The sequence below is a fragment of the Oreochromis niloticus genome, linkage group LG19, assembly GCF_001858045.2.
Source record: "Oreochromis niloticus isolate F11D_XX linkage group LG19, O_niloticus_UMD_NMBU, whole genome shotgun sequence".
Taxonomy (NCBI): Eukaryota; Metazoa; Chordata; class Actinopteri; order Cichliformes; family Cichlidae; genus Oreochromis; species Oreochromis niloticus.
In genome coordinates, this window is record NC_031983.2 from 20,781,588 (window position 1) to 20,795,970 (window position 14,383).

General features: G+C 39.1%; 1 protein-coding gene across 1 annotated transcript; it reads right to left on the minus strand.

The window, feature by feature from the left end:
- Positions 1 to 144: 144 nt before the first annotated feature.
- Positions 145 to 12,872, minus strand: coq8ab (coenzyme Q8A, genome duplicate b). Its single transcript, XM_003442978.5, has 15 exons — positions 12,521 to 12,872; positions 12,074 to 12,230; positions 10,051 to 10,338; positions 9,876 to 9,942; positions 8,664 to 8,735; positions 7,642 to 7,767; positions 5,890 to 5,975; positions 5,668 to 5,808; positions 5,490 to 5,571; positions 5,280 to 5,373; positions 3,548 to 3,689; positions 3,232 to 3,339; positions 3,072 to 3,137; positions 1,739 to 1,825; positions 145 to 870 (listed from the first exon to the last, which is right to left on the minus strand). The coding sequence occupies exons 2-15, from the start codon at positions 12,206 to 12,208 to the stop codon at positions 577 to 579; spliced, it is 1,788 nt and encodes a 595-aa protein (XP_003443026.1). The 5' UTR covers positions 12,209 to 12,230; positions 12,521 to 12,872; the 3' UTR covers positions 145 to 576.
- Between the last annotated feature and the right edge of the window lie 1,511 nt (positions 12,873 to 14,383).

Genomic DNA, 14,383 nt, shown 5'->3' on the forward strand with positions numbered 1-14,383 from the left:
AATTCTAAACTTGAATTTTTTTCTTGTGAATTAAAATATTTTTTTCATATGAATTTTCATTTTTTTCACCCTTTTCTTTACTTCTGTCTGCATTTTGCTTCACTCAATAGATCTCCGGTGCTCGCTAGAACAGATTTGGTTTGTTTTTTTGCAGCATCAGTTTCAATTTATTTCAACTGACAATCCTGGTCAGATGAAGTACACTCCCTCAGATCATACAGGCACATAATTATGAGGTACAAATTTTTCAAACAATACATACAAAAGAGACATTATTAAGGACGGTATAGCAAGAGTTAGTCTGGATTGAAGTCCAGGTCAAAGCAAGCAATTAAATGTTAAATAAAGATATGAAATTCCTAATGGGTAGAGATTATTCCAATATGCATTTTTTTTTTATATGTACTGTAACAGTTTAGTTTAACAAAGAGTAAAAAACCAACAAATCTAGGTAGTTATTAGTATATCATGTAACAAAACACTTTCTGGCCCGATGAGCCCAAAAATTTGCAGATTAAAAACTGTTCAGCATGACAAAAATTCCTGGTTTCAACACACTTTCTGGAAAAGCAGTCTTCAATGTGTGGACTTGGGGTCTCCATCTTTCCAGTAGTTTCTGTAGGCCTCCTGGAACATGTTCTTGCAGGCGATTTTAGCTTGGAGTTTCGAGCAAATGAGAAAGGAGCCGCCCATTTTTCTGTGGAGGGAGTAGGTTTCCTCAGGCGGTGGCGTGAGACGCTCTTTCAGCATCACTGGGATGAGGTTGTGGATGCGCTCGGTTGTGCTCTGCATTCCAAAGTCAAAGGGCTTTTCTGAGTTGAAGGCCTCCCCGAGGATCATCACCGCATCCACGTGGGCGTTCTCCATCGCCTTAATGCAGAAGACAAGAAAAATGATCAAGAGGCTTTCAAGTAAATGTTGAGCATGCACAGAAACCTGCTCCTCTGCTTTTAGACAAAGAGATCAATATCAGTCTTATTTGTGTTGAATAGGACGCTGCACCCAGCAGCTTGCAACAGAGACTGGAAACAAGCTGAAATAATCCCCTCCATCAGCACTTCTAAAGCTAACACTTCATTCATCGTTGGTCACATATTTATTTTGCAGGAGAACATGGAGCCCAAACACAAAGCCAGACTCAATAAAAAATATTTCCTCTACCACAAGAGCTGCGAATTTGATTTAAGACACACAGGCCTGCTCTCAGCCTCAGGGAATAACTGTGGAGTTATGTGAAGAGACAGACTGAACAACACTGGAACACACTAAACCTACAGAAGAACTGTAGCAAGACGAGAGAGCAATGTGATCTTCAGGCACCATATAATAAAGAGAAAATTTTTTTTCCCACAGTATCTACTATAAGTAATTTTTACTATCATCTCATAACAATTCCCTTATAATAAAAACCAAGAGAGTGAGACTGTGTTCACAAAATATTAGTGCTGTTGTAGTTCCTGTTGGGTGCCACTAGAGGTCGCACCTGATAAATACTACTAGTGACTGAATATTTCAAAACATTTCCAATAAAAATGTGGTGCATTTCAGAAGTTCCTCTCTTACTATCTTACTTTGAAAACAGTAAGTTTGCTGTTTGACTGCATGAACCTTTCATGTCTTTCACGCTACATTCAAAAATACAACAACAGACAAATCATAAACACAAACTCTCAGCCACTGTTGAACTGAAGGAGTGTGGTGTGGTTCATTAGTAAAATTTACAATGTCCGTTTCTCACCTTTGACTCGTATCCTGTGAGGAACTTCATTTCTCTGGATTTCAGTAGGACACCTTCTCTGTCCTGATCTGCAGCCGCTTTTATAATCTGAGTGAGAGAAATCGCACCAGATGTTTTCACATGTCGAAAAGATATTTCTCAACTAAAATTCTTGTCTGCACAACAATAAAGCACCTCATCTGTCTTTAAGGTTTCAAAATAAGAACATTTTTACCTCTAGAAAGGTTTTCAACGGGTTGATGAATTTTGTGTGGTTAACATATTCTCACAGCAAAATGACAAAAACAGAATAACGTGAAAAGGACTGCAGTCGTGTCCCATGATTCAACAGCTTGTAGAACCACTTTTAGCGGCATTAACCTGAAGAACTCGTTTTCTGCACGGCTTTATGAGTCTCTCACAACATGGTGGAGGAGTTTGGCCCACTCTTCTTTATAGTGTTGCTTCAGTTCAGTTTCTGGGACCACAGCATTTCAATCAGCTTGAGATCTGGACATTGGGCTTTTGCAGCACCTCGATTCTTCTCTTTTTTCAGCCATTCTGTTCTAGACTGGCTGCTGTGCTTTGGATCACTGTACGGTTGCATTTAGCTGCAACACAAACCCAATCATCACCTCTACACCATGGTGTTTCACAGCTGATATGGGGTGTTTGTGCTGATATGCTGTGTTTGGTTTTCTCCAAACATGAACCTGTGCTTTAGTCTCATCTGTCAAAATGACTTTAACATGTTAACTGAGGTCTGCAGAGTGTGAGATGTAGCTAATGGGGTTTTTTGGGTGACTCTACAGGGAAATGCCTAAATGCTCCAGACCAGAAAACTCCAAAAACCTCTGTTCTCTATGGAGGTGCTCACACTTGCTGATGTTCATTCAATCAAGCGCATTTCATTAGCAGTCTTGCCTGCTTAATTCTGTCAATCAAAGCAGTGTGCTAAGTTTTTCACATCCTTTTTACATATTTGTATGTGTGTTTAGTTTCTTGATAGTCTTCATGAACACTATTTTCCAAATACAAAACAAAATGTTGTAATTACATTCATAATCTAAGTGTACTTCATGTGACCAGAATTATCTGGACTGAGAATTGGTGAAAGAGTAGCCAATGTTCAAGAAACTTTGAAAGACTTTCAGAAACCTCGAGAACTACAAGTCGAGACCACTTAAAAAACATTACACGGCACATTAGAAGAATAATTATAAAGAAATTACATAACATTTGCACATCACTGTTTGAGAACTAGATAAACTAAATTCTCAGGCAGGTGTATGCATCTTTTTCTTTTAAAATTCATGTAGCACAATAGGCAATAGCCAATGAGAACACTTCTCACCTCAATGTAGGTATCAGTAAAACTCTTGTTAAATCCTCGAGTAGCTCCAAAATCCAGCAGCGCAACCTGACATGAAGTCATAAAAACAGAAAACGTGCGTCAGTGAAAAGGAGAAAGATCAAATCCACACGTGTCTCTGGTACAACTCGGGCAAACTGACCTTATGAGTTTGTGGATCAAAGAAGAAGTTGGACCAGTTCGGATCGGTTTGCATGTATCTGAACTCAAAAAGCTCCCTCAGGCATAAAATAAGGATCTGCTCACAAATCTGGCAGAAGGAGAGACAACTGGAAGTGACATGAGGTGTTTTTATAAGTGGGTGTTGATACTTAAATAGTTATCTCTGCTACATGCTGCCATGTCTCAGGGTTTTGTTTTTTAAAGGTGGCATGTACCTCATCTTGGCAGAGCACAGGTGTTAAATATACTGTAAGTGGTGTGGAGTTTAGAGCAGAGTGAAGCTCTTAAAAGCATACCTCATTCCTGAGGTCCTGAGGGAGGTGTGTGGCCTTGTCCAGCGGGAAACCAGGCACCAGTGTTGTGGTGAGAACCTGCTTATTGCTTAGCTCGTCTATCACATCAGGCACACAGAAGAAGGGGTGATCCTTCAGCAGCTCGCTACCAAACACAAAGCAACAAAGTCAGAAGAAGCCCCTATCTGACCCTTCAGGTGCTCTGCACAGTGCAAAAGTCTTGAGCCACCCATTTCTTTATATTTTGCTTCCAAGGGGCCAAATGTTTTTGTCTGGTCTTGAGCAATAGTTCTCCGGGATTTTTGAAGGTCTCAAAGTTTTGTCTGTGGAAAATCTGGAGAACTGATGCGTCATCAGAAACTATCCCAACAGAAGGGTGGCTGTCAAGGAACCATTATTAAGGATAGGCTGGGGTATGAACAGTTATACAAGAACTGGATTGAAAACCTCTTGGAGTGCTGCATTCCAGCCAGATGAAATTCAGAAAAGTACTGTTAGATGTTGATTTTTATTTCTGTCTTATTGTTGCAATCATGGACTGTCAAACTGAATTGCCCATTGTGGGATAAATAAAGTTATCTGAATGTGAGCCACCACGCAACAACGTCTGAAAAACATCTGATTGGGAGTTGCTTCATTTTTCAGCATGATAACGCCAAACACACTTCCAATGCAGTAAAAGCACACCTAGACACACACATACACACATAATATAGAAGCTTGCCTAAGAGTTCAGGCTATATTGAAGAATAATGATGGCCATAACAAAAATGGAATTTCAAGCTTGTTAGATTTTTTATTTTTATGCATTTCCATTTATGTTGGAACATGTTTCAATAAATTGAGGGGTGGGGCTCAAGGCTTTTGCACAGTACTGCATGTTCATGATCTAGTTGCTGTTTGTTGCCAAATGTCAAGGGCATGAACCCAAATCAAAAATATCTTTAGGACTCATTATGACACAACAAGCGCTGTGAAGGTGTTACTATGGGAACTCTAAGGAGAGAAAAAAGTAGGTTCTTCAGCAATCTTTGTGTATACAGTATATCATTCATTATGCAGCAGCTATTATTGTAAGTTGTTGCCTGGTAGGACTTTCCAGGAAAAACTGGCAGAGACCAAAGGTTAAATTAAGTTTGTATGTTGTTAAACAAAATAAGAGGGTTCAAAACATCCACGAGAAAATACTTTGTAGTAAGAAATACAGTACAGTAGCTAAAATCCCCCAAAATACCAAAAAAAAAGTGGCACCAATGGTGAAACAAACAGAGTCTCCGAGGAGGCGGGAAAACAAGTGAATTCTGGGAATTTGACGCAAAAGCCACAGACAATATGAGAAATATTTTTTAAACCCTTCAAAATCTAAAACCTAACCTAACAACGCATTTATACATAAACAGCTAAATAATATAAAATATAAAAAAAAAAATACAGATAAAAGCCACAAGCCAGAATGTCAATAATGCAGCAGCTTATCTGTCTCACAGTCCATCACAATTCACAGGTGACTGCCCATAAAATGACAAATGTGACCGTGATCTTGAGCAGTTTTAGTGAAGACCAAGTAGGTGATCACTGTGTTTCACTAAAATCTGAACAGTATTGTGTGAGTAGTAGCAATTATGGCTACCTGTAGCTAGATGGAAACTCTGGTGCAAAGCATGCTTCTAGCAAAGACAAATAAAACATTACCCAAGCTCAGTCGATTTAGTAAGAATAAATGCAAACAACTCACCTAAATTTTCTGGCACAATTTGCTTCCCTTATATAATCACATTCCAGCGCCAGCTCTCGGCTCATGACCTCAATGAGATGCTCAGGAAACAAACCTGGAAAAAGAGGTCAAATGGGGGGGGGGGGGGGGGGGGGTATCATTGCGGTCGAGCTGCAGGTTTACAAAGATCAGACAATAGCAGCTGTTATCCCTAAATGATAAGAAAAATACCTTCAGGCAGCGCGTTGCTTAACCTCAGAGCAGTCATGATATTATTCACGTCACTCTCGATACTCTTTGCTATTCCAGGGTACTGAAGGAAAAGATTTGATTGAGTTATTTTATTCTATTTGCTGACTTATGACCCACTTAACATCTGCATTTATCTCAGCACAAACACTTCTCTCACCTGAATTTTCATAGCTACCTCCCTGCCATCCTTCATCTTTGCTAAATGGACTTGACCAATGGACGCGGCTGCGAACGGCCTCTCCTCGAAGTATTCCAGTTTGTCCCTCCAGTTTGGGCCGAGATCATTGTAAATAACTTTCTGTAGAAAGAAAAAGAAAAAAAATTAACTGGAGAAATGTAACTTTATTTGTATAGTTTGCCAGTGCTCTCTATACTGTACCATCATCTGCTTAGTAGGCATGAAGTCTGCACTCTGTCGAACTCGCTCAAAGATTTTAGCCAGCTGAGGGTTGATAAAGGCGTCATCTGATAGACAAAAAAGAAAAGTACAGAGCGAATGAAACGCATGATGATACCTATAGGGTAAGTCATGTCGTTTAAAAAATAATAATCCAGGTGTTATTGAAAAGACAGGAAGGAGGCAGATCTGAAAATTAGGATTAAAATGAATTGAAAATGCTCAGGGTGAGACAGTTTACAAAGGATGTGGATATACTGGATAAAGGATGTTGAATATGGAGCTGCCAGGCAGGAAGAAAAGAGGAAGATCACAAAGAGGATTCATAGATGTTGTGAAGGGGGACATGCAGAGAGTTAGTGTCACAAAAGAGAATGACAGGGACAGAGTGAGGTGACCCCTAATGGGAGCAGGTAAATGATGAAGTAGTAGTAAAAAGTATCCATTTGCACTGCATTTTTTTAAGTGTGCAAAACTTTTAGTCTTAATTAAATCCTTGTTTTTAAATGAAAAAATATCTCAAAGCTTAAATTTGGCTAGCTGGTATCATGCAGCGAGTTAGACTAGAGCTGAAAATGGTGCAGAGGAGAGATAAGAATGAACTAAAACAGGGTCCAGGCCATAGCTGAGTTAGGTTTAACACTCTATAGGTCCATCACTAAGATCAATCTCCTTCACATAAATTAAACTATAAAATATATAAATAGAAAATAGAAATATAACCATTAATGTAGCTTTACTGTAGTAGAGACAAGTGTTTCCCTTCAAATTCTTTTATTATCTAATAATATATTCAAAATGTAAATAAGTTTACCGTCATATGGGAAGAAAAACAACAAATCCTCATATAGCTGAAAAACTGGAAATAGTTGTTGTTCTGTATTTTTAACGTGAAAACTAATAATCACAAACGGTTTCACTTCTACTCTCCTTGCAGATAAGGATCGTTTGAAAGCTGAAGAGATACTAAACGGACCTTGAAGTGACACCGTTTTGTCAACAGCTTCCCCCCCCCTCAAGGTCAGTATTAAGATAAACGAAGTTAGTTGATGATAACGCTGAAACTGTGTCACACCTGGCTACCATGTCAGTTTGGATAAGGGAAAATAAAGCTTTTAAAAAAAAAAAAAAAAAAAAAAAATCTTTAAAACAAGTGTTGTTGAACAATCTTGTGGTTTCTTTTAAAAGGTTGCTAAGGATTAATGTTTAAAAAAATGCTTAGCTGAATGATTTTATCACAGGGATCATACATGACTGCACAGGCCAGAGCTGAAAAACAGGACTGCGCTGTAAACATGCTTTTTAAAGTCAACAGACCACAGTCAGGCTAGACTCTGCCACCTACAATAACTCCACTGGAATTGCACGTATTGTGTACAGCTGGCCCGATGTTTATTTTTGGGGATGACATTTTAAAGTTGGTGAAGCGATCTCATTTGTTAGCCAGCGAGTCCAAATCAGAGGCATGACAGAGTCTTGTTGACAGGTTGAAGCAGCAGACAGTAGGATTGTTTAGTCTGTGATGGAAGTTGAACCTTTATTTGTACACTGACACATGTGGGTTTCCTGCTTATAATATGCCTCAGCAGTTTGTCCAGATCCTCATGTCCTTGTATCACGTGAGATCAGTTAATACTGTATCACTAAAGATTAACTCCTGCTTGTGTTTATAGTGATTAACACAGCTGAGATCCATTAAGGTGCATCATTCAGGTGTATGTGTCTGTGCCTCACCTTGAATACTGAGCATCTGTCCAATTTTTAGAGCAGCGCCTCGAACTTTGCAAAGCGTCCGGACAATTCTTTGAGCATTGGCTTCAGAGAGGAAAGCATTCGAATCCATTATAGCCTTTTTGTTACCTAGAAAACACAAAAACTGTTTATAACATGTGCCAAGACAACTCGCAACTGAACATGTGTCTTAGAAAAATCCAATCCACAATAAATGCTACCATTTTTCTTTTCTTCCTAAATATGCAAATCCATGTTATCCAGGAACATTCTGCTTTCTCTGTCTTAAAGTGTCCCCACTTCCTAGATGTTTAGTGGGGTTCAGGTCAGGTGAGTGTGGAGGAAAGACTAAAAGCTTTAAGATAATCTGCTTGATCGTGCTTTGTGTGTACAGCTCACTGAGGCCCAGCTATATTTATGACAGGTGAAAAATGTCTGCAAGATGATTTGCTTGAACAAGATTCTGATGAGTGGATCGACTGAACACATGCTTCAGTGGAAGGTTACATCCAGAGGAAATGTGACCTGCTGCTCAAAGCAAGCAACATAATCAATACCACTAATCTGCTTAAATTCGAGTCCTGACCTAGAGCCAATGAAGCATCTACAATATCACTTTCTAACTTTTAGTCATAACATTAGCAATTTTTTAACATCAATTTAAATCCACAAACTTTCCATTTTTATTTCCAACAAAACAAAACATTAAAACAAAACATTACAATAGTGTCCTGCATTTCCCCAAACATTAAAGTATTCGCTGATATTCTGTGCTTACGTAAGCTTCTGCTTCCACCCAGAAAATATTGAACCCCAGTATCCAGAATTGGACTACCATGGACATCCTGACGATAAACCGGAAGGTGTGTAGTTTACTCACGATTGCTTATCTTAACAGTCTCAGTTAAACAACAGGTCAGCTGTGCAGGTTTAGAGGAGCAGCTATAGCTTTCCTGACATTAGCAAAGCCCAAACATGAGGATCAACCTCAGCAGACACGTAAAGCAAAAGTCTCCTGTTGTCACCTTGTTCTTTGGGTTTTAAACTCTTCTTGACCACTTCTGCGATTGCTCCGATGCCAAGTCCAACTGCCAGACCTGCAAAAGGAAGTGAATAATTTTAAAAAACAAAACAAACAATTCACTGAATAAACTGCTGCAAAGATGAAGTTAACATTATCAGTGTTGGTAACTGCTTGCAAGAGCAGTGTTGCCCTTACAAACAACCTACTTGCATATGATAACTACTGCATAGAAAAAAAGAACGTGATAACAACAATCAGTAACCAGACTTGGGTATAATTTCTTAAAGCAGCACCAAAGAAGGCTCAGGGGCAAATGGAGGCCAAGAATTAGTGAGAGAAACATTTGATACTTCTACGAGAAGGCAGCTGATGGTTGATTGCACGTTTTCCTATTAGCTGGATTCTCAGGCATGTTCCAGAAACGTTTTTTCTGCTACTGATACTCTGTAATTTAAGTCTTGTGAGGGAGCACGTCAGCACTTCCCACAATCTCACCCCACCTCTTGAAAACTGCTGACCAAGGTCATGAGGTCAGACTCTTTCCACTAAATCCAAAATTAAACTTTGATACCCAAACACTTTACAGTATGAGGAATACAAGCAACAGTGGCTATTCTACTTAGAAAAAAACAGATGTCTGTATAAACGGCATGTTCAGGCTCTGTGAGGGAGTTTTACTCAAGTGCATATTGACGTCTCGCTGAGTTAGACTTGGAGGAAGTGCCAGCACTGCCAAAAACAAATTGCAGAACTAGTTTGCAGAACTTCTATCGCAAAAAGTCGTTAGTTGCTCATGAAAATCCCAGACTCCATCCAGGATTATCATTTTTAAAAAGGTCAGATTCTCATTTAATATATAAAAATAAAAGGGAGCTCAACATTAAATTGGTTAACGATTTTTATGGATGTTCTCTCAGTTTAAAGAAAAAATCCCATTAAAGAAGCTGTAACTGATTATTTTAAAACACATTTTTGGGGGGAGTGTGATTAGTTTTCAACACTGCTGCTGCTTCACATTCATGCAGATCACACTTTGACAGCACCTGGCAGCAGCCCAGTATTCCCACAGAAGCTGGCGTTGTCCAGTTCTTGCCCAGTGGAGCAACTCAGGGTCAAATGAGTGTACTGAGAGGTACACTTTGTTTTCAGATTTACAGACATTTTTTAATTCAGGTTTTATTGTGACAAACACCCTGGTAAAGAAATCACCTACCTCCAAAGTTTACCAGCCTTCCTATCCGTGTGACGGGTACCTTCTTCTCTCGAGCTTTTTCACTAAGCTGAAATCAAAGGAAATAAAATGTAAACACTTCACTGCAGCTGTGAAACACACACTCGCATTTATCATTAAAACACTCATTTACAAAAAAGAGAGAGAGAGTAGATACCACTTGCGTATGCTGCTTAAAGTCCCTTTTCTTGTTACTTCTTGCTTTATCGATATCCTCCGATGTCAGCCGCCCCACTGTGGTGTTGTCCTGGTTAAAGAGCCTCGTATGTCCAGAGAACAGCCGACTTGACCAGTCTTTGTGGTACCTCAGACCTTTATCACATCTTGCACTGCAGGTCCTCCGATGCACATTTGCACTTCCTGTTAAGCTTGTACTGAAGCAAGCAGCCATAGTGGAGTATCTGTGAAATGTTGTGCCTCTGTAGACGCAGACTTTCTCGTTCTCCTGAAAGAACAAAACATGACATTCAGCAACATTTACTTATGCAGCTGTTAAGTAAGGACGGGACAAAATGTTTTTTTGCTTTCTCTTGTGATATGTTACCGAAACGCTGGCGCCAAATATCAATATTTTTATTAAAACAAAGATGATAACTAAACTTCAGGGAAGAAGAGAAGAATCTTGCAGCAGAAAAATGGCAAGAAAGCTAACAAATTTAAATTTAAATATTATAATATTCTTAAATAATAATGACAATACACACAGGCACAACAATGCTGTTTATAAAAGCATAATTCCTGCTTTTTTCCCCCTTTTAAGTGGTATTATACTATGGTGATATGATGCTGCAGTGATGTGTTGTAGGTGACCACCTTGCAATATATAAATTCATCAGTTCAGCAGGATTGCTGTATCATGACATTATTATTATTATCGAGGTAAAGGTATTGTGAGAGTACTGTATCATGAGTAGAGATGCTGGGACCAGCCAACAAACTGCAGTCAGGGCATCTCTAATCATTAATAGTGTTCAGTGCAATGCAATACAATATGATGTTGTTACAGTGATGCACTGCATGTAAAGTTACTTCTAAAATAGCTGCACTGCTACTTAATTTACAAGTTGTTGAATTATGTGTTTAATGGGCACATGGATTAACAAAATTATAAAGATCAAAAATAAATAACAAAAGCCGAGGTCCACAGATGTGGAGCTTGATACAGGAAACATTTCTACATAAGAAGCCCTATTTGAGCTGTTTTTTGCCAACTATGCAGCAGATTTGTGGAAAAAGCAATAGTAAGGGTGGGATAACATGTTAGTTATTACATCAAGTAAATAAGAAAAGAAACAATAACTCATATTGTGTAAAACATCACTTTTGCAGTAATGTGAGCTGTTCCCACCCGTGAGGTTCGCAGGTTTGTAGTATCTACAGCACATAAAACCCTTAAAGAAAAACCTGCTAACAAATTAGTTCTGTTAAAGTAGAAAATAAACATTACAGCTGTATTCCTCCTGATGCACAGAGCTCTGCATGAAACTCCTATTAAAGTGGAACAGAAGATGGGCTGGCATTTACAGAAAAGGGCCCACGCAGAGGTGTTTCTAATGAAAGTGTATTATAATAAATACACTGCAAACTGCTATTAGATACAACATCAGTGTTTGGTATCAATTAACAGGTTACAAAAATACAGTATAAGTTCACACTGTTGCCTTCAGATCCTTCAGCTTGGTGCAAAAGAGAATCCCTGGTGTAAGGCGTTATAAATACTAAAACCAGGTGTATACAAATCCAGCTTCTGACCAGCTCAGTTCAGAGGCTGTTATTTCAGTCCCAAAAGACTATTATTGATTAATTATTAAATATCCAAAGTACAAATCCTTTAATTTTAACTATGAGCCTTTACTTCCCAACAGCGAATAAATAACAGAAGCAGTGCCGCACACTTGGCGGGCTACTATTATGTATTTATTTATTTTTTTAAATACCCCTATCAGGCTATAGGAAATCTGTTTGTATCCTTCACAGCCTGCTTCACAAACCACCCCCTCTCACTTCTGCTTCTGTACTACCTGCCTCCAGAAGCCTCTATCTACTGCTGCTCTGCTGCTGATGAGGTCATAGTGAACAAAAAGCAAAAACAGAAGGTATCTGCGCTGCATGCAATGTGAAACTTGATCCTAGTCTGCAACTGCAACTGCCCAACACCCAAATCACAGCTGACTGCTCACCCTTGCCGTTCCAGTGGTGTGATGAAAGTTTACCAGCCTCTGGTTCCCGGTGCCAGTTAGGCCGCCTGGTGGGGCTCTGCAGGCCGCCTGCTTTACCCACTTAAGACTCCTCCAGACCACGGTGTCGCCTGCCATGCTGCAGCTGTCGGTTAGAAACCTGCAGGGGAGTAAGGTCTTTGAAACAGGTGCTGGGGTGTCATGCAGAGATGTGTGAAGTGGTGTTGCTCTTCTGGGTGAATATCCGTTTATGTTTTCACACTTGAAGAGTACAACAAGACCACGGATAGCACGCTTAAGCAAAACAACAAAATAAACACTGCAAAAGTGTGATATTGACGTTGCTAACAGCCTGGATAAGAAAGGAAAATTTAAAAAACAAACGCAAAGAGAAGCTTTCAAAACAAACCCGAGACAAAAGGCATGGACAAAGAAACAACTTCCACTCACCACTAACAAAAGCTTCGCAACACACGTCCTCACACGTCCTCCCCGCTCAGTGAGCGTGAACACCAGCGAGCATTGTGCTACTGTAGCATGAGCCACGTTCACCTTGATTTAACTCGACACAATTCCTTTAAAAACCTCCAGCGGGACGAAGGAAAAAGGCGGGCGACGCGCTGGAGGACGTGCCGATTCTCTCCGAGGCTCCCCCGGAGGAAGTTTAACAAACACGGGCCAATGAGGCAAACTTCAGCCGCGGGCTCCAGCCATCAACAAACGCCCGTACTGGCTGGACAAACTGTCAGTCGCCCCTCGCACGTCAGCACGCGACCGGTTGACGTGTCCTCCAATGGGGCGGTGCGAGATGTGAACACGTGAGGCGTTCACGAGCAACAAGCAAGAAAGAAAAAAAAAAAGGACACATGGGGGAGAAGTATCCGTCAAGGCTTTCTGCCAGACCATGTGCTGGACATGCGCTCTCTCACGTTCGATGTAAGGTTACTATGGCCACGAGAAGTAGTACAACGCTCAAAGTAAATGGTTATTTATTTATTTATTTATTTATTAAGATAAGGTAAATCCATATTTGCCCCAAAGGTGTACCAGAGGCTACTCAGAAATTTCCACAATTCACAACAACAACAATAATAGTAGTAGTAGTACAACAGAGCAAAATAATAGACAATGTACTACTGTAATACTAGATATATTTATTAATTTATTTCTTTTTTAAAAACCAAATTAATAAACACAAAATTTAAAGACATTTTTATTTTATTTTAGCTAGTTTTTCAAGTTCACAAAATTGTTTCGGTTAGTTTTCTTTTTTTTTAAAGGTCAATTTGTTATTTTTATTTTAGCCAGCGGACACCTTTTTTTTCCAGGTCTAGGTTTATTTTTTTGTTTAGTTTTAGTTAACTCTTTCCTTTTTCTTTTTTTAAGTTAACTACTTTAGTTTTAGTTAACTCTAATAACCACGCTTACAAGCAGGGGTGTGTCTAGAAGGTTGGGGGTGGGGGGATTGTAGATCACATAGCGGTTTACACATTCGTCTAACAAGTGAAATACTTCCAGTTCAATAACACGAATACACATAATTCACTTTGGAGTTGCTATAGGAAGAGGATGCAGCCGGAAATACAGCCAGATCAAACATGCAGAGCTATCCGTTGTGGCGCCACTTGGGGAAAAGGGAGTAGCTTAAAGTAGCTTTTATTATTAATCGAGCTACTGAGCATTAGATAAGCAATTAAAAGTAGCAGTATCCCTGACATTAAAGGGATATACATATAAACAAGTCAATAATTATGATACAATAACATCATGCTGGGTTATATGATTCTGAAAAGTTTCATCCCACATGATGAGTACATTTACTTTAGATGCTTTAAATATATTTTAGATATACAACCTGTCAGCAGTTAAGTTGCTTAAGTAGAAAAGGTATAAATGCCTTTTCCACTTTCCCAAAATAAGTGTCTTGAAATTCTTGTCCAACACCACTTTTTACCAAAAAAAATCGGCAATAGGACACATGATATGCACATGAGCCTGAAATTGTATTTCAGAACACAGGGGAACAAAATGCACATCTGCCTCTGCGCTTCTTGGTCCCTCGTGACACCCCATTTTTTTAAAAAATTCTGGAAATGCCTCTAATTTCAACATAGACAAAAGGATTTTTTTTTTTTTAAATATCATTTAATCATGATGCAATACAATGTTTTCTTGAAGTTTGATAGAAGGTAAAGAAACTTTATTTAAAAGGTATTCAGTTTCATTTTAGAGTAACTCAGAATCTGCCAGTCTGAGAGATCTAGAGAGTTCAGCATATCTAAAATATACTGTGGGTAAAAACATTTAAAAGTT

Bases quoted from the DNA above. Each gene is read 5' to 3' on its own strand.
- coq8ab (XM_003442978.5), bottom strand. From the start codon at position 12,208: ATGGCAGGCGACACCGTGGTCTGGAGGAGTCTTAAGTGGGTAAAGCAG. The intron at 10,339-12,073 runs GTGAGCAGTCAG...TTGTTCTTTCAG, and splicing joins ACACCACTGGAACGGCAAGG to GAGAACGAGAAAGTCTGCGT. The intron at 9,943-10,050 runs GTATCTACTCTC...CTTTGATTTCAG, and splicing joins TTAAGCAGCATACGCAAGTG to CTTAGTGAAAAAGCTCGAGA.